Source organism: Pinus tabuliformis, chromosome 8 (assembly GCF_031772625.1).
Source record: "Pinus tabuliformis cultivar Carrire ecotype Pingquan chromosome 8, CPIR1, whole genome shotgun sequence".
Classification (NCBI taxonomy): Eukaryota; Viridiplantae; Streptophyta; class Pinopsida; order Pinales; family Pinaceae; genus Pinus; species Pinus tabuliformis.
Window position 1 is genome coordinate 358,106,435 of NC_142294.1, and position 20,468 is coordinate 358,126,902.

General features: G+C 35.9%; 1 protein-coding gene across 1 annotated transcript; it reads left to right on the forward strand.

The window, feature by feature from the left end:
- The first annotated feature begins 13,771 nt into the window (after positions 1-13,771).
- On the forward strand, positions 13,772-14,606 carry LOC149235607 (uncharacterized). Its single transcript, XM_089368605.1, has 2 exons — positions 13,772-13,800; positions 14,003-14,606. Exons 1-2 carry the CDS (start codon positions 13,772-13,774, stop codon positions 14,604-14,606), a joined length of 633 nt encoding a protein of 210 aa, XP_089224731.1.
- The last annotated feature ends 5,862 nt before the right edge of the window (positions 14,607-20,468 follow it).

The window sequence follows — 20,468 nt, forward strand, 5'->3', positions numbered from 1 at the left end:
CCGGTTTCTTTGTATTTGTGTCGGGACTCGGACGCCTTCTCCAGCCATCATGGTCGTTTTATTGAATCCGGACAGTTTGTCGGAAAACACAGTTTACGACAAAATATCCGGTCCGGCATGTGGGAGCTTAATGGTTAATAAATAAAGATAAAGAAATTAATGTTTATCATAAATAAAATAAATTAATTTTATTTTAATTTTACATCAATCTTTTTAAAAGGATAAAGTGATTATAATTAATAAAAAAATTAATTTATGTGAAAGATATATAATTTTTTCTTGGTTTAATATGAATTTGACATGCTATATATAAAAATAATATTATTGATATGATATATAATTTATTTTACATTTATTTACATGTAATGTCTAAAACACAAATATATTAATAAAAATAATATATTTTAGTGCTACACATAAATAAAATATTTGGGCACTTATATAACATTATTATCATTTTATATCAAATTCATATAGAGAAAGGAAAAAGTAATTTAGATTAAAAAAGTTCATATAGGTGTATATTTATTAATATTTTAATGTTAATAATGAGAATCATAAATATTATATGAAATTGGTGAAATAAAATATTACTAAAAATTAATTAATTTAGATTCATTTTAATTGAGAGTTTCTAAAAGTCAAGAGGAATCAAATCTTGCATTGCAAACTTTTCTCAAATTTCGTACTCAAACAAAATTAACTTAAATCCATTTTAACTTGAGATTTTCTAAGAGTAAAAAAAAATTAAATATCTTCAAATACTATTTTTTTCTCAAATTTTACATTCAAACAAAAATTTACATCAAAATTTTATCCTCCTTATCTTTTTATTTTCCATTTTCTACATGCTTAGAGTTTCTATTTTGCCAATTTTGGTTCTTCTTTTGATTGCCTTCATATATAGGAGAGCACCCTTCCTCAAGTGTGTGAATTTTGGTTCTTCTTTGATTGCCTTCATATGTAGGAGAGCACCCTTCCTCAAGTTTGTGAATTTTGGTTCTTCTTTTGATTGCCTTCATATGTAGGAGAGCACCCTTCCTCATGTGTGTGAATGGTCTTCTCTTTTTTACATTGTGTTGTGCATTAAGAAAAATATTTATGAGGGTAGATAGAAATGACTAGAAATTTTATCATATCAAGTTACCAGATTTATCAGGTTAGATAGAAATAACTAGAAATTTTGTTAAGAATTGGTTTGTAATTTCATAATAGTTGGATTCTAGATGAAATAAGTTTCATTGAAAGTTTTATTGATTTTTTATTTTTTGTGATTTAAAATGTATTTTTGAACATTTTTGAATGCATAAATAATTAGACAACCAATAAACAATTTAAACATATGAAAATCTATATAAAATTTGAAACATAATTTGTTAGGATATTCTGACACATAGGAAATAGTTAAGTACAACTTGGTCTAGTATAGAGTTAGGTATAGAGTTAGGTAAAGTGTGTTTCTTTACTATGTACATTTTGTAACTTACAATCCGACGGTCACGATATGTAGTGATTCGACGGTTCATTCTCTCTTCGGTATTACCGACACTTGATCCGTGGCTTAACACCCGATTGGTCCATGATCTCTATTTAAAGAGCATGGAGGGTCATTTGTAGGGTAATCCATCTATGAGAGAAGCATATGTAAATTTTCATTCTTTGATTAATAAATTGCCTGAAGTGGCCGCGTTGGCTCAGGCCGTGGACTGTTTCCCTCTTTGAGGGTTTTAACCACGTCAAAATACTGGTGTATTGATCTGTGATCTGTTTGTGAGCGGTGTCCTTTGGTGTTCTGTCTGAGGAACTTACCCTGTAAATTCGTACATGGTATCAAAGCTATTTGACGGCCGCGTCCGTTGGTGATCCAAATCTGAAGCCGGTAGAACTGCATCTGACTATCGTTTCCTAGATCTACTATTTCTGACTGCTTTCGGGCCGAGAGGACTGCTCTGTTGTATTGGGAGCATCTGTTCCAATGAGGAACCCCTTTCATTTCACGCGAAAAGGTTTCCAGTAGCCCTAGTTGCGTCATTTTTAAGATCTGGAGGTATACAATGTTTATTTGCAGTTTACAGTTATTTTCTCTCTGTTTATTTCGGTTTTCGGTTTATTTAGCTTTTTTTATTACCGGATCTATACCTTTCATTTCTTCGTATGCTCTTTGCCCTGCGACTCTCTGCGATCTGGGCAAATCAGAAACAGAAAGGAAGGATTTTTCTCATGCGTATGCTCTTTTCTGCTGCGCCTTAGTGTGATCTCGGAAAATCAGAAACATTGAGGAAAATATTTAGTTTCCGGCTAAAGCTAGCTTTGAGCCGCAAGGTTCATTTTTGAAAATATCTAGTTTCCGGCTAAAGCTAACTTCAAGCCGTAAGGTTCGTTTTTTTTGTATGTCCGTGTTGGGTTTTGTGTTTTTTGTTTTGTAGGGAAAAAGAGATTTCTCAAAGCAAGCACACAACCCAAAGCATCAACCCCCCCCCCCCCCCCCCCCTCTCTCTCTCTCTCTCTCTCTCAAGTCTCCATTTTTTGGGGGCGGATTTTTCATTTCCGCACATTCCCGCACTTCGTCGGCGACTTCATCAATTTTTTTTCAAAAAGCCATAACTTCTTCATCCGGAAGCCGTTTTCAGAACTGTTTTTTTTTAAACAACCTAATTTTTCGAGATCTTTCCATTGGTACACTTAGTTTCAGCATCTACAGCTTCAATTTCTGTTAAAAATGGAAAGTCCATGCCAAGTCATTCTTGATAGCACTAACTACTTCCAATGGTGGTCCTATATTGTGGATTTACTTAGAAGTAAAGGTCTTTACAGAATAGCCACAGGCCAAGAGACCAAACCGAAAGATGAAGATAAGGCAGCTAAATGGGAAAATAGGCAAGACCAAGCACGTGGGTTGATAGGAATGTCTATTTCTCCAGATCTTAGATTCCATATTGCAGAACTTGATACTCCTGATGAAGCACTGCAACAAATTACTAAAGTCTTTGGAATTAAAAATGAACTTAAAGCCCATCAACTTGAAAATGAATTGCGTACATTGGACCCCAATAATTTTTCTTGCATTGAAGATTTTTTTGTCCAAGTTCAAGACCCTTAGACTTCTCTTGGAAGTTGTTAAGGTTAAGAAAGAAGATAGTAGCCTTATCTACTCCATTCTTACTAAGTTGGGACCAGCCTATTCTGTGTTTGTTTCCACCTTCCATTCTATAAGAGAAGCCTTCATTTCTCAAAGACAAACCTACACGTCCCCTTCCTTTGATTCCTTTTGTGATTCTTTAATAAGAGAAAAAGAAAAACTCTTACACCTTGGTCTTCTTCATCTTGGAAACTCTTCTAAGAAAGCGTTAGCCGCCCAACAGCAACCAAATTCAAAGAATCCTAAGAAGTTGTATCCTAAAAAGAATGGTCCTAAACCAAACAAGGGTCCTAAGAAATTTCAGCCTCAAAATGAAAAATCATTTCAACAAAATGATAAGACAAATAAAAACAAAGGGAAGAAGACTGATAGACATTGCAACTTTTGTAATTGAGATGGTCACTTAGAATCCAAATGCTTTAAGAAGATGGAAGCCTTGGAAGCAACAATGAAGAAGTATAACATCCATTTGGAGCAATCTTCAACTTCAACTTCATCTTCAGGAATGGCACTTTCTGCATGTGGTTGTCAAGCATCTCGGTCTGGTTATGCACTAAATGTATCTTCTTCTTCTCATTCTCATGAGTGGCTCATTGATTTTGGAGCTTCTTATCACATGGCCAAAAACAAAGCCATGTTTTCTTCTTTAAATGATTGTAACACCAAAAATATATATGTTGGTGATGATAGATCTCTTAGTGTTGTAGGGACTGGAACTATTCATCTAGACAATGGTCAGTTTAATGATGTATTATGTGTTCCAACCTTGTCCTGCAACCTTCTATCTGTATATCAGATAACCCATTCAGGTGAAGGTAAAATCGTTGAACTTTCACCTGACGATGTTGTAATTAAGGACCTAAGAGATCCTAGACAGATTTTAGCTGCTGGCATTGCTGATGATTCTACAAGGTTGTATAAGTTTCACAACTTTGGGTCATCAAATCTTCCCTCAGTATTTGTTGCTCATAATGATGAAGCGAGCAAACTTTGGCATGAGCGATTTGGTCACTTAAACTATCACTCTCTTCAGAATCTATGTAAAGAAAATATGGTGACAGGTCTTCCCATGGTATCTTGCAGAGATGGTGTTTGTTCTGGATGTGTACTTGGAAAACATCATTGGGACAGTTTTGAAAAACGTGCCTCTTGGCACGCCTCAGCCCCTTTACAGCTCGTGCATAGTGATTTATGTGGTCCACTTCCAGTTGCTTCATTCTCTGGCTACAAGTATTTCTTAACTTTCATTGATCATTTCTCCAAACGCACTTGGGTATACTTCTTAAAACTCAAGAGTGAAGTATTTAACATGTTCTTGGACTTTAAGGCTTTTGTTGTAAAACAATCTGGACATCAAATTCTTAAGCTAAGATCTGATAATGGCAGAGAATATGTTAAAAACACATTCATCAACTTTTGCACTGAGAATGGAATTCAAATGCAAGATACTGTTCCATATACTCCACAACAAAATGGTGTAGCTGAGAGGAAGAATCGCACCTTAAAGGAAATGGCTAATTGTATGCTTCAATCTAAAGGACTTAGTCTTAATAATTGGGCAGAAGCAATTAACTGTGCAAATTACATAATAAATCGCACTCCTACTAAGGTTTTAAAGAATATCACTCCAGAAGAAGCATGGAGCTCAATCAAACCAGATGTAAGTCACTTTTGTGTTTTTGGAAGTGAAGGATGGGCCCATATTCCAGATGAGAAACATAAAGCTTTAGAACCTAAGAGTGAACAATGTATTTTTGTTGGATATTCTGAAGATGTCAAAGGATATAGACTTATTCCACTTAAGTCCAAAAATGTTATCATTAGAAGAGATGTAAAGTTTGCTGAAAATATATCGACCTGTGAGCCTAGTTTGGCGGATGTGCCACCTCTCCCTATCTCTTCTACTTTTGAAAATATTTCTTCTTCAGATGATGAAAGCGAGGATGAAACTCCTCCCCCACCTTCTCAGGATCCTCCTTCAGCTCCTCAGCTTCCAAAATGGGTCCGTGCCACTCGGGATGCAGCAGGTGATCTTGCCGGTGATCCTACAGAACAGCGACATACACGTTCTCAGTTCGAGAGAGCCTCTTCTTTACTGGCTCAAGCTTCAGTGAATTATGATCCTGACACCTTTGCAGAAGCTTCAGGCCATCCAGATTGGGAAGCAGCTATGAATGAAGAATATCATTCATTATTGGCAAATGATACATGGGATCTTGTTCCTCTACCAAAGGGACGAAAACTTGTTAGATGCAAATGGCTTTACAGAACCAAGTATGGACCAGATGGGAAAGTTGATAAACATAAAGCTCGTCTTGTTGCTAAGGGTTTTTCACAAGTTGAAGGCATTGACTACACTGAAACCTTCTCCCGTGTTGTCAAAATGAACTCTATCCGCCTTGTTCTTTCCCTTGCTGCTTCTTTCAAATGGGAAGTCCATCAGATGGATGTTAAATCCGCCTTCTTGCATGGGGACTTGCGTGAAGAAATCTATATGGAACAACCTATTGGCTTTATACAAACAGACTCCAGCCTTGTATGTCAGCTTAAGAAATCCCTTTATGGTCTCAAGCAAGCTCCTCGAGCTTGGTATGCCAAAATGGATAACTTTCTTTTAGAAAATGGCTTTTCTAGGTGTCATTCTGACAACACTGTCTACACCAAGAAAGTGGGCAAATCTCTTATCATTATTGTTCTTTATGTTGATGATCTTATCCTGACTCGTAGTGATCCCAACCTTATAAACCATGTGAAGTCTAGCCTTAAAAGGAAGTTTGAAATGACAGACTTAGGACACTTACATTATTTTCTCGGTCTTCAAGTCTTGCAATCCAAGGAAGGTATTTCCCTTTCTCAGTCCAAGTATGCCTGTGATATTCTAGGCCACGTTCACATGGAAGACTATAAGCCAACCCCTTCTCCCTTTTAGTCTGGAGTCAAACTTTCGGTCACTTGTACTTCTCCTGAAGTTGATGCTACCTTATACTGTCAACTTGTAGGAAAACTTTTGTATCTAACCCATACTCGTCCTGACCTTTCCTCTGTTGTTGGCCTTGTTGCTCGGTTTATGCAAAACCCACGTGAAATTCATTGGAAAGCAGCTAAAAGAATACTTCGTTATGTTCGAGGTACAATTCAGTTTGGGATTCATTTCAGTGCCGAAGCATCTCCTCTATTGGTTGGTTTCACTGATTCCGATTGGGCTGGTGACCCTGATGATCGGAAGTCTACTGCAAGTTATGTGTTCACTCTTGGCTCAGGACCTATTACATGGGCTTGCAAGAAAGAAGGTGCCATTTCTCTTTCTTCATCAGAAGCAAAATATCGTGGTGTCATAGAAGCTAGTAAGGAAGCTTTGTGGCTTCGCCAGATCCTATCAGAGTTTGGTTTTCAGCAACAGCATCCGACTACACTTTGGTGTGATAATCAAAGTGCCATTCAGCTATGCAAAGATCCAGTCCAACATCAGCACAACAAACACATTGAACTGCACATGCACTTCATCGGAAAGCTCATTCACGACCATGTTCTTGAAGTGCAATATTGTTCAACAGATGATCAAGTTGCATACATCTTTACAAAGGCTCTCACAGAGACGAAGTTCACTAAACTTCGATTTATGGTTGGAGTTCAGGATGTTGTCAATACTGGTGTATTGATTTGTGATCTGTTTGTGAGTGGTGTCCTTTGGTGTTCTGTCTGAGGAACTTACCCTGTAAATTCCTACATAATTAACCTGAAAAAATACAAAAAAAAAAACCATTTTTTATATTATTTAGACTATACATTTAATAATATATTAATTTATTTTAATTTTAATGAGAAAAAATATTATAATGACTTTTTTTTGAGATTTTAAATTTCTCTAAATTTATTTTTATTTATAAATTTTTAGATTTCCAGTGGTTTTTTAATCTTGTCCCATCAACATTTAATCTGTCCAATTAACCTATAAGAAAAATCTAGATAATATATATATCACAATTGTACATTTTACACACCTAGCCATAAAGATTTATAGTGCACCATTGAACCAATGGTTTATGCAACAAAACCTATAACTATATCTCCCTTCCAGCTACACCACCGAATTCAAGAATTGCTTTCCAAAGTATATTGATGCAGGTCATCAATTAAACTATCCATCACTGCTCATACACACCAAGACCTCGAATGCTAAGTTGGACACACAAAGCAAGCAATACAATGGTATGCACACAAAGATTGATCCATGTAGTCGATTCTCCAATCCTCAATCAGATCTTTTACAACCTACTTGTTGGTCCACGGTCAAGAACACTATATACTTCTTATACCTCACATCTGCTTCCACTGACCTCCATTTCATTGTTAACATCCACCATGAAGTATCTTTGGTCTTTGATAATTGGATTCCGTAATTGTCTTGAATCTTCTTTAATTCACTTTGCAACCGTACAGAAGTCAATAATAACAAACTTTCATTAATTATATATATATATATATGAAATTCTATCAAATATGTTATTGCAAAGAATTCACACTTAAAAAATATCTTAAAATAATCTATAAATTTGATTACATAAAACCAAATTATTTACCATATGTTTTTACAAGTTGAAAAATATAAATATTACCAACCAAACTCCTATTGGAAAGAATCCCCACTTAAAAAATATCTTAAAATAAACTACAAATTTATCCTTAATCCTGCAGCTGATTCCATAACACTTTCTCTACAAATCCTTTATTAAATTTACATTACAGCTTTTACTTTTCAATAGCAGTATGGAGTAGGGAGTAGTGGAATAGCAGTATGGAGTAGTGGAATAGTTAAAGGCAATGGAGCAGTCTCGGGGACTGGAGTAGTGTAATAAACGTTTGTTTTATATATTAGAGGAAATTTGGTTTTTTAAGTTAATTTTGAAATAATAAGTTATGGTTGTGTAGTTTACGAAAAACTTAAAAAGTTTGAAGAATTTAAAGAGTTTTCAAGAATTTAGAATGTTTTTAAGAATTGAATCAATTTATATATTAAAAAAAATTGCATTATTAAAAAAACAAAACAGTATCCAAATGTCCACGTGTAAATCTAATTTTTTTTAAAAAGAGAGGTTACACTACACTAACAGAATATATATCGCTCGATGTGGATTCATGTTATTGAGTACGGTGCTGCTGCAGGTTGTGAGTTTTGGGCGACTAAGCGGATTTTGTAGGACTTCCAGAACAATAAGAATTTCCTGAAACCATATCTATAATGAACAGATAATTTTATTGGTAGTAGTATGGAAATTTTGGTCATATTTAGAAAAAATCTATCAAGGATTTTTTAAATCTAAATTATAATTGTTAAATTTTAAAATTTTAAGTGTCCTCAAGGTTTTTAATGGAATCCATTTCTACCATCAAAAACATCATTCAAAAACACTATTTTTACAAGATTTTTTGAATTTTTTTCTTAAATTCCTGTCACTTTTAACCATGCTTACAATTCCATCTCTACCTGGGTAGACGACTCCATTCTATTGGAACTCACGTCATTGTCGGCGGAGCTTCGTTGTTAAATTGGGGTGAAAAGCGTTTAGACTACGCTCCGCTGAAAGGGCTTATCAATTGAGGGCCGTAAGATCCCAATTGCCGTGCTATGGTTATGGTTTACGGTCATAGTCACTTAACCACGCTTACATTTAGTGTGTTATTTATAGGTTTTTAGGGTAGGAAAATACAAGTATTTATAGGTTTTTAGAGTGGAAAAAAAAGTAATATAAAAGAAAGTCTTATTAACAACAAGGGTTTCTGGAATGTGATATTCAAAATCGATTTACAGTAATCTTACTAGTCTTAAGTAACACCACAACCACCGGTTTTAAGTTACACCACAAAAAATAAGTCTCTAATGATGATTAATTTTCAACATTAAACAAAAAGAATGGTTATATCCTCACATGAGGCACTACAATAGTTATGTCAAGTCTGAGAAAATAATGTTAAATATTTAAAATCGATTTACAGTAATCTTACTAGTCTTAAGTCACACCACAACCACCCGTTTTAAGTTACACCACAAAAAATAAGTCTCTAATGATGATTAATTTTCGACATTAAACAAAAAGAATGGTTATATCCTCACATGCACTACAATAGTTATGTCAAGTCTAAAAAAATAATGTTAAATTAAGTTGGTATAACTATAATAAGATTTAGATGAGAATGGAAGTTAAGAATAGATTTCAAAATAAATAAATAAAAAATCGTCAAGGGAGTTTTGAATATAAGTTGATCACTTGCTTTGCTAAGACGCTTTGTGAAGACACTCTCGGGGTGCTTTGTTAAGGCACTCCTTCATGTGAAGTTACTAGTTCAATTTTGGCTTGATGGGACAATATATTGGACATATTGAAGATGCAGTCTTGCCAAGCTTACGAAAAAAATTAAAAAAATTCAAACCAACAAGATTCAAGATGATTACGTAGTAAATATTTTGGAGAAAAATCAAGAAAAAAAATTACTAGTATTTGCCAAGTGTTGAGTGTTGATTGAATGTAGAATTAACTTCATGCTTTTGTTGGCGTATTTTTTTCGATGTGGGTCTATTTAGAAGTATCTAAAGTGGGTATTCAATGGATGTGGAGTTTATCGATGTGGGTCTATTTAGAAGTATCTAAAGTGGGTATTCAATGGATGTGGAGTTTAATTCCGTGTGACTTGGCATTTGGGAAAAACTATAAAAATATAAACCAAACTAAAAAAAAGGTAGATTTAAGACGCTGGAAAAACCCTATAATATTTCATTATGAAGAATTTACCAATTAAAATTTGTGATTCCAACAATTTATTTCTCATTTATAATAAATTAGACCCTTAAAAATATTCTAAAAACTTTTAAAACATACATAAATTAAATTATAACAAAAATAAATAAATAAATAAAAATTTAATATAAAATAATAAAATAAATAATAAATATTTATTTATTTTCATAAATTAAAAACAGTTTTAAAATACATTTTTATTAATGATGAATAAAATAAAAATAAAAATAATTACTTTATTAAAGTTGATTATGTTGCCCAATGTTTTATTAAAGTTGATTACGTTGCCCATTGTTTTATATTGTATTAGGAGAGAGTTGTCCCATAGTAACAACACAACAAAAAAAATAATTATATACATATTTACATAACTTATAAAAATTGAATAACAAATATATATATATAAACACAACTTATATTTTAATGAAATATTATTTATGAAGTTTTGATATTTTTTATATGATTAATTAATATTTAAAATTTTCTCTTTTACCTAGTTTTGAGGATATTTTATTTATCAAATTTAAATTGGTTAATAATGAATGCATTTTTTACTTGTCCATTTTCATTATAACAATTATTACTAGTTATTACAACTACATTAGAAATACAATCTCATTATTTGATATTTTGGTTCTCTTTGAATATTTTTTCTAGACAATTTTACTTGAATAAAAATTAAAATAATAAACTTAAAATATATAATTTGTATAATCCACATACCTCATTTCATTGAAAGTAATTGGTATATGTTTATGAACATTATTATGAGCCCAAGGCATCACATCATAATAATGATACAACATCATTCAAATATTTAGGTTTTTTTAATTAGATTTTAAAATTTAATCTCATCTTTATATTTTTAAATTCAAAATTTATTTATTTATCTATTAAATTCCAATCATGTGCTTCATACTTATTAATGAAAAATCTTATACTCTAACCCTTTAATTTCAAAATATACATTTAATGTAATTATCTTTCACATTAACTCAAAACATGAATCATATTTTGTTTGGATAAATATTTAGTTGTTTATAATATATATATAATGGTTGTGTTGGATCAATATTGTCATCCAAGTACTGATATTGAACCACACTTAGTGGTTTCAAAAGCATCAACAAAAATTGGAAAATTGATATGTGATTTACTAGAAGTATTCTCTCATAACCTTATGAATCATAAAAGTTTGCATTCTCAAAAAATTTGTTGTCTTCACAAGACCATGGCAATCTCCTATGGCCATGTGAAAGTTGATAATATATTTTGGGTTTTGGATGTTGTATTTGGTAGGCTATTGGATGACTAAATACATTTTTAATCCATTTAAAAAAGGGTAAAATTTATTATAATTTAATTAAAAATAAAAGTAATAATTGATTTAATATAGTTAAAAAATAATTATGAAATTTCAAAAATTAAAATTTAAAAATAAGTTTTGGAGTATGTCTTATATTTTTTTTGTTTGGCTAAAGGTTTTTTTTTTTGAAATAAAGGAAACATGTTAAAGGTCCACATGGGTGAAGACCTATCCTTAAGGATAATTACACATGGCATGGTTTTCCTTAAATAACAGTGATGAGTTAAACTGTATGAGTGAATAATATCCAATGATGATTGTCAACAATATGGTTTGAGAACTAAATTATGATAATCTTTCCTACTTGAAAAAGAAAAGAGACACCTAGTGGCATGTAATTGTTTTTTTTCATACATGAACTAAATGCATTTTCTTTCAATTGTGTTTTATATCTCTTGAATTTTGCATGTGTAAATCTAAAAATCTATAGAATCAATTAAAGCTATATATATATATATATATATATATATATATATATATATATATATATATATATATATATATATATATATATATATATATATGAAAATGGAAAAATCATTGTTCTTCAACAAAAGCTTTGATTCGGCTTTCGGGAAAAACTTGCAGAGCGCTACCGAGGTGTGATGCTGCCCTTGCTAGGGTTTCTGAGTAAACCTGTCGCCCTTCTCCTTTGCACCCTCGGCTTTCCTGTTCCTCTTCGCCGCTGATCATCCCATCATGGTTCCGTCGTCTGGAGGGGTGGGCTCTGCCCCCCCCCCCCCCCTCCCCCTCCTGCATCAGATCCCTCCTCTGACAATCCAGTTAACGTAAAAGCTCTAGTCGGTTTTGGCCTTGCCCCAACTGATGGCCCCCACACTGATCTGCTCAATGACAACAATGGAGACACTGTTGCAGGCCAGGATGCAGCCAACGACAAAAGTACAGATCAGAACAACTCGACGTCACAGCCAAAAGCATCTTCTGCAACATGCATTCCCAAGTCTACAGAGAGAATTAAAATAGATCTTCCCAGTGACCGGATTAACACTCAAATCCAATATATGAGTGATCATGCACTCATAGGCAAGTTCCTCAGATTCTGGCCAACAGAAAAGGCCTTGCATGGATGGATAGCCTCCAAATGGAAGCCTAAAGGACAAGTCACCCTGCACCTAGGTCCCAAAGGTTTCTTGACTGTTATCTTAACTTGCCTAGAAGGCAAAACTCACATCTTCAAAGGAGGTCCGTACTTCTTCAACTCTGCAGGCCTATATCTTCATCAATGGAAAGCGAGGTTCAATCTAGACAAAAAGGGTCTCAACTGGGCTTCGGTATGGATAGGCATGTATTCTCTTCCCTCGGAATACTGAAATGAGGAGACCTTAATGGACATTGGCAATAGCCTGGGAGTTTTCATCAAAGTCGCTAAGGAAACCAAACACCGAAGATACACCTCCTATGCCAGAATCTGTGTACACATGCATCTGGCTAAAGAACTCACGGATTCGGTAAGTTTATTTCATGACGATTTTGAATGGGTCCAAACAATAGACTACGAGCATATTCCTTTTCGTTGCAGAAAGTGCCATGAACATGGCCATCTCTTCAGGGACTGCCCTCTGAATCTTCAGTCTAAAGCTCCCGCAACTGAGGCAAACAAAGATGCAGAAGGATTTACGAGGGTTCCCAGTTGCAGAAAGCATGCCAAGAAACACCCAGTTGCTCTAGCAGATCGCAAGAAACCTGAAACTAGGAATAGTTTTGGAATCCTGTCCTCTCTAAACATCTTGGAGGATCACACATTCATCCCACCTTCAGATCCTTCCCCTTCCACTCCCGCGCCTCCCCCAAATCCTTCAGCTTCGTCCTCAAAGTCCGCTCTAATCAGCACCCCTGTCTCAATCTCCACTGACAAAAATCAAGCTTCAGATACAGCCCTACAATCTTCCACCATGGAGATCGATGCATCTCTAGCTCTCAACATTCATCAAAGGTCAGATGAGGAGGAACAGAACAAACTGACACACATGGAGGAGGAACCAGAAAGTGTAGATCTGGAAGGTTTGGATATTCTCAAACTGGAAGCAGTGTGTCGACAGAAAGATTTCAGTGACATACCCCCAAGGGAGATCGAAAGACTTGAAGGAGTTCTAATCAGAGCACAACAAAATAAATATCTTGGCATTCAGGCAGGCAGTCCTTGGGATGGTAAAAAGATACTGAAAGATTCGAAAAAACGAGGGCGTAAAATGGATCTGCAAAGGACTATCATTATTGGAGAAATGTTGGTGGACTCTGGAAGATTCCCCAAGCTGACCAAGTTCTTTAAATCTCTTCCCCATGGTTCCTCATGAAGCTAATCTCATGGAATGTGAGAGGGCTTAACAGCCCTGCAAAACACCGAATGTTAAAAAATATGATCCAGCAAGAAAAGCCTTCATTAGTCTTTCTACAAGAAACCAAAGGCAACAACGCTGTACTGGAGAAAATTCTAAACAAAGTTTGGACAGGATGTCGCTCAGTCTCTGTGGATGCATCAGGTGCTTCTGGAGGGCTGGAAATCTTATGGAACCCTCAAATTCTCTCCCTTCAAGATTTTCATGCCTCTCACTTCTTCATTCAAACTACTTTCCACCTAATTGGGACCAATATCCATGGTCTTCTCACTAATGTGTATTTTCCTCAAGATCTACAAAAAAAGTTGGATTTGCTGAACACACTCACAACTCTTAACTCTGGCAGGAGCCATCCCCTCTGGATAAGTGGTGGCGACTTCAATATCATTACAGCGCTGGAGGAAAAATCTGGAGGTCGAGCAAGATTGGAAGGGGACAACATTGGCTTTAAAGACTTTATACACAGGAATCAGCTCATGGACCTTCAGACTTTGAATGGTATGTATACATGGACCAATAAACGAAGGGGATCCCAGCATATAGCTTCCAGACTAGATCGATTCCTTCTGTCGGATAATGCCATTCACCTTGGTGGAGACTTCCATGCATCCATCATGCCTCAAGTAGGCTCGGATCACTGGCCCATAATGCTACAGTGGTCGCGTCCAGAGTCAAAGAGCAACAGACCTTTCCGCTTCAAATCCTTCTGGTTTTCTCATCCTAACTTCAAAGAAGTGGTCATAGATGCCTGGAAATCCTTCTCTCCCCCCGCAGGAGCCAAGATGTTTCAATTTCAACAAAAGCTAAAATACCTTAAACAAGTGCTGAAATCTTGGAATCACACTCAGTTTGGTAACATATTTGATCAACGAAAAGCGCTGGAGCAGCAAATGAACACACTGCAACAATGTATCATCTCTGAGGGGAGAATGGAGGATTATGCACAATAGGAGCAGGCCCTCCTAAATTAGATTGAAACACGAAGGCAGCAAGAAGAGACTCTCTGGCGACAAAAATCCAGGATCAGATGGCTTAAGGATGGGGAGAAAAATACTAAATTCTTTCATAGGTCAACCATTCAAAGAAGAATGCACAACAACATCGCTTTCATCAACAATCAACAAGGGGAACGTCTGGAGGTGCATGAAGACGTGGCACAGGAATTCCAAGATTACTTTCAGGACATTCTTAGAGAACCATCGGGCAACAGAAATCAAGCAATACAAACTATAGTGCAGCACATTCCTAAAATCATAAATGAGGATCACAACAATAGGCTTCTCCAGCCTATTTCCATGCAGGAAGTGGAGGATGCAATGGCCCAGCTCAAGGATGGTAAAGCGCCCGGACCTGACAGATTCACAGCCAATTTCTTTCATGCTTTTTGGGAGCACATCAAAACAGAGGTATGGGAGCTCGTGGATGAATCTCGATTGATGCACTGGGTTCTTCCTTCCCTAAATATGACCTTTATAGCGCTCGTTCCTAAAATGGAAGAATCCAAAACTCCCGATAAATACAGGCCGATTGCGCTATGCAATGTAATCTACAAGCTTATATCTAAAGTCGTGGTGAACAGGCTCAAACCTCTCCTCCCTCTCCTTATTTCGCCAGAGAAGACAAGATATGTAGAAGGATGCCAGATTCTGGATGGTATCATTCTCTCCCACGAATTGATCCACTCCCTCAAGATATTGAAAAAACCAGGCATGATTCTCAAACTAGATCTCTCCAAAGCTTTCGACAAGCTCAGCTGGACATATATTAAACACATCTTACTAGCATTCGGCTTCAATGCTACTTGGATGCGATGGATAATGAATCTCATTTCCTCCCCTTGCTTTTCCATCCTTCTAAATGGCTCCCCTTCCCCACCATTTCATCCTTCTCAGGGTATCCATCAAGGAGACCCTCTTTCCCCGTTCCTTTTTGTTCTCATGGCTGAAGGGCTAAGCCGCCTTCTTCATTCTGCATCTAATTCTCACTCTTTAAAGGGCATCTCGCTGCATGGTCAATCCCCCATTACTCACCAACAGTTTGTTGACGATAATATGCTTTTTGGTCATCCGTTAGTGCAAGAAGCCTCTGCCTTCAAACTCCTGCTCAATATCTTTTCAGAAGCTTCTGGCACATCCATTAATGCCAAAAGTACCAGCTATGGAAGATGCAGATGGAATATTATCTATATCATAGAGATTTGTACCTACCATTGAGAAGAAAGATAAAGAAGCCGATGAGTATGACAGATAAAGAATGGAATATCCTCGACAGAAAGGCACTTGGAACAATACGGCTATGCCTAGCGGCATCAGTTGCGTTTAATATTTCAAAGGAAATGACAACAGAGGGTTTATTGTTGACATTGGCCAATCTATATGAAAAACCCTCAGCCTCAAATAAGGTATTCCTTATGAAGCATTTATTTAATATGAATATGTCAGAAGGTGGATCTGTTGCAGACAATTTAAATGATTTTAATACAGTTACATGTCTGTTAGGTTCTGTAGGGGTAACTTTTGATGATGAAGTTAGGGCTCTGTTATTTCTGTGCTCATTACTAGAAATTTGGAATGGTTTAGTTATGGCCATTAGTAACTCTGTCTCTGGATCTAGTACTTTAAAGTTCGATGATGTTGTCGGTGCAATCCTTAGCGAGGAAATGTGGCGGAAAAGCTCCAATGAGACATCAGGTAATGCTTTGACTGCAGAGACTAGGGGAAGAAAAATGGAAAGAGGAAAGAGCCCAGGATATCACAGTAAGTCAAGAAAAGGCAGATCCATGTCCAGATCGGGGATAGTGTGATGGAAATGTGGGAAGAAAGGACACTTGAAGAAAGGCTGCAAGTCTTGGAAGGGAAAAGAAGGAGATGTGCAGCAAGAAACTAATCATGAAGCGAATGTAACAGGTGATGTGTTGTAAGATGCTTTGAATATTTCATCAGAAAATATTATTGATGCCTAGGTGGTAGATTCAGGGGCCTCATTCCATGCCACACCTGATAAGAAACATTTTCGTGATTATGTTCAAGGAGATTTTGGACAGGTTCGATTGGGTGATGATAAACCCTGTAAAATCATTAGAATGGGTATAGTTTTCATAAAACAACAAAATGGAAATCAGTGGCTATTGAAGGAGGTAAGGCATGTTCCAAATCTAAAGAAAAAATTGATTTCAATAGGGTAGTTGGGAGGTGAAGGTTGCGTAACTACTTTCATGGATAAAACCTAGAAGGTCACTAAAGGATCCCTGGTAATAGTGAATGGAGGAAAGGTTGGTACATTGTATTTATGCAATGGTATTTCTAATTATGTTAATGATTTAACCTCTACAGCAGAAGATATGACATTGTGGCATCACTTGGGCACATGAGTGAGAAGGGGATGCAGATTCTTCACTTAAGAAATATGTTGCCAGGTTTGAAGCATGTTGATTTAAAATTATGTGAGAATTGTGTTTATGGAAAACAGAAGAGAGTCAGATTCCTTAGAGTTGGGAAAGAAAAGAAGATAAAAAAATTATATCTCGTGCATACAGACGTATGGGGACCTACTCAGGTATCAGATCTTGGTGGCTCTCGTTATTATGTTACTTTTATTGATGATGCAACCAGAAAAACCTGGATTTATTGTATTCGAAATAAATCTCATGTATTTGATACTTTCAAGAAATGGAAAGCTTTCATTGAAAACGAGACAGGGAAAAAGTTGAAGTGTCCTAGATCAGACATTAGAGTTGTATATTGCAATAAAGAGTTTGATAGGTACTATTCAGAGAATGGAATTCGTAGAGAGAAGACAGTTCCAGGAACACCACAAGAAAATGGTGTTTCAGAAAGGATGAACAGGACAATCATGGAGCATGTAAGGTGCATGAGATTGCATGCAGGATCGCCTTTATAAATTTGGGTAGATGTTGTAGATACTGTTGCTTATCTAATAAAGAAAAGGCCTTCAAGTTCCTTGGATGGTGGTATTCTAGAGGAGGCATGGATAAGTAAAAAGGTAAACTACTCTTTTTTAAAGACTTTTGGTTGTGAAGTCTTTATCCACATTAACAAAGAAAATAGAACAAAGCTTGAGGCAAAATCAAAGAAATGTACCTTTATTGGATATGGTGTTAATGATTTTGGTTATCGCTTTTATGATTATGAAAAACACAAAATTATTAGGATCAGAGATGTAATATTCAATGAAAAGGTTTTGTATAAGGATCAACTGTAGGAAAAGAAATAGGAAAAAGAAAACAGAGAATACATAGTGCTTGACAAGATGACACAAAAAGTGATGGTGCCTGAAAATCATAATGATCAACAACCAGAACAACAACAACAATAGTAACAAGCACTTCAAACACCTGAAAGTGGTGTTAGAAGATCTACTAGGATGAGTAGACCCCCTGAACGATACTCTCCTTCATTATACTATGTATTGTTAACTGATTCTAGTGAACCAGAATGTTATGAAGAAGCAGTGTAGGTAGAAACCAGTTAAAAGTGGGAGAAAGCCATGAAGGAAGAGATGGAATCCTTAGCACATAACCATACTCGGGACTTAGTCAGTTTGCATGTAGGTAAACAACATTACAGAATAAATGGGTTTACAAGTTGAAGGAAGAAGATGGAGGTAGGAAAAGGTACAAACCTAGACTTGTGGTGAAGGGGTTTGCACAGAAGAAAGGTATTGATTTTGATGAAATATTTTCTCCTGTTGTTAAAATGACTTCAATCATAACTATTTTAAGTCTAGTAGCAGTTGAAGATTTACATCTTGAGCAGTTAGATGTAAAGGCAACCTTTCTCCATGGGGATTTGGAGGAAGAGATATATATGCAACAACCACAAGGATATGAGGTAAAAGGGAAGGAGAAAATGGTGTGCAAGTTGAAGAAGAGCTTGTATGGCTTAAAACAGGCTCCAAGGCAGTGGTATCTAAAATTTGAAAGTTTATGTCTGAACAAGGTTATACTAGATGTCACTCTAATCATTGTGTTTATCTGAAAAAGGAAAATGATGGAAGCTATATTATATTGTTATTGTATGTAGATGACATGCTTGTTGTAGGGTCTAACATGCATGAAATAAATGTGCTCGAAAGAAAATTGGAAAATTCATTTGCAATGAAGGATTTGGGAGATGAACAACAAATCCTTGATATGAGAATAACTAGAGACAGAAAAAATCACAAATTAACATTGTCTCAGAATGAGTACATACAAAAGGTGTTGAAAAGATTTAATATGCACAATGCAAAACCAGTTAGTACACCTTTTGCTAGCCATTTCAAACTTAGTAAGGAGATGTGCCCAAAGACCCAAGAAGACATGGATTATATGTCTAAAGTTCCATATGCATCAGCAGTTGGAAGCTTAATGTATGCAATGGTATACACAAGGCCTCCGATTGCACATGCAGTGGGAGTTGTAAGCAGGTACATGAAAAATCCAAGAAAAGAACATTTGATGGTAGTGAAGTGGATTCTCAGGTATTTGAGAGGTACCACAAATCAAGCATTATGCTTTGGTGGTTCAAACATTGCTCTACATGGATATGTTGATGTAGATATGGTAGGTGATAGAGATAACAGGCGGAGCACAACAAGGTATGTGTTTACTGTAGGTGGAATACCTATCAGTTGGGTCTCAAAACTGCAAAGTGTTGTTTCACTCTCAACAACAGAAGTAGAGTATGTTGCTACTACAAAGGCTAGTAAAGAAATGATTTGGTTACAAGGTTTCTATATGAATTGGGTAAGAAGTAGGAGTTGGGCAAGTTATACAGTGACAGCCATCATGCCATACATCTTGCAAAGAACTCTGCATTTCATTCCAAGACTAAGCATATACAGCTCAGGTAGCATTTCATACAGTCAGCATTGGAAGATGGACAGTTGAAGCTGGAAAAGATACACACTAGCCAGAATCCTGCAGATATGTTAACAAAAGTTGTAACCAGGGAGAAACTTAGAATCTACTTAGTTTCAATTGGTATTCAAGTATGATGAAGAAGATGAGAAATAGCCAGGTCCAAAGTGGAGTCATTGTCTAGCAAATGAAGCAGCGATGGAGTTGCTATAATCAATCTCCAAGTGGGAGATTGTTGGGTGTGGAGCCTAATTATCTTCTGTATACAAAGGTATCACCGCATTGGACCCCAGTTCAAAATGGGGCAGCAACGCCACCCATAAAATATTCGCTGCAAGGGGGTCCAAGGGCGGTAGTTGTGACCTTTGGGGAACCCCCCCTGGCGGGGGGTTTCGGGGGCAGCACCCCTAAAGCTAAGAATAGATGTAAAATTTCCTTGTAAAATGTTGTAATTTCGTAGTCAATCTGGGCTGTTCATTAGCGAGAGATCTAATGATAGAAGTTGTGTTTAATTTAGGGTTTTTTGCCCTAGAAGGCAACCCCTCACTATATATGAGGGAATTGTATTGCGTCTAAGTATATTTGTATTCTGAGTGAGGAAGAGAGACGAGATTGAGAGCGAAGAGGGAGTTACAATGGATCTATTGTAGGTTGTATCTCTTCAGTTTGGTGGATAATATAAAAAGAAGGACTAGCTGTTTCTCCATGGACGTATCCCAAACTGGGTGAACCACGTATATCTATGTCTCTCTTGTTTTATGTGGTTTCTGTGTTTATATTTATGCAATATTTTATATGTTCCATTGCTCTATAATATATAATTTACTAACAAGGAGTGGAGGGAATACATACTCTTTCTCTTCGCATCCTTGAGCATTTAGATAAGAAAAGGATTTACTTTATGAACTAAATCTCTTGTGATTGAGGATATTCTTCTGTTACAAGTTATCAG

Excerpts from the sequence above, each read along its gene's own strand:
- LOC149235607 (XM_089368605.1), top strand. The coding sequence starts at position 13,772 with ATGTCGCTCAGTCTCTGTGGATGCATCAG. Across the intron at positions 13,801-14,002 it reads AGTCTCTGTGGATGCATCAG|GAGCCATCCCCTCTGGATAA; the intron begins GTGCTTCTGGAG and ends TAACTCTGGCAG.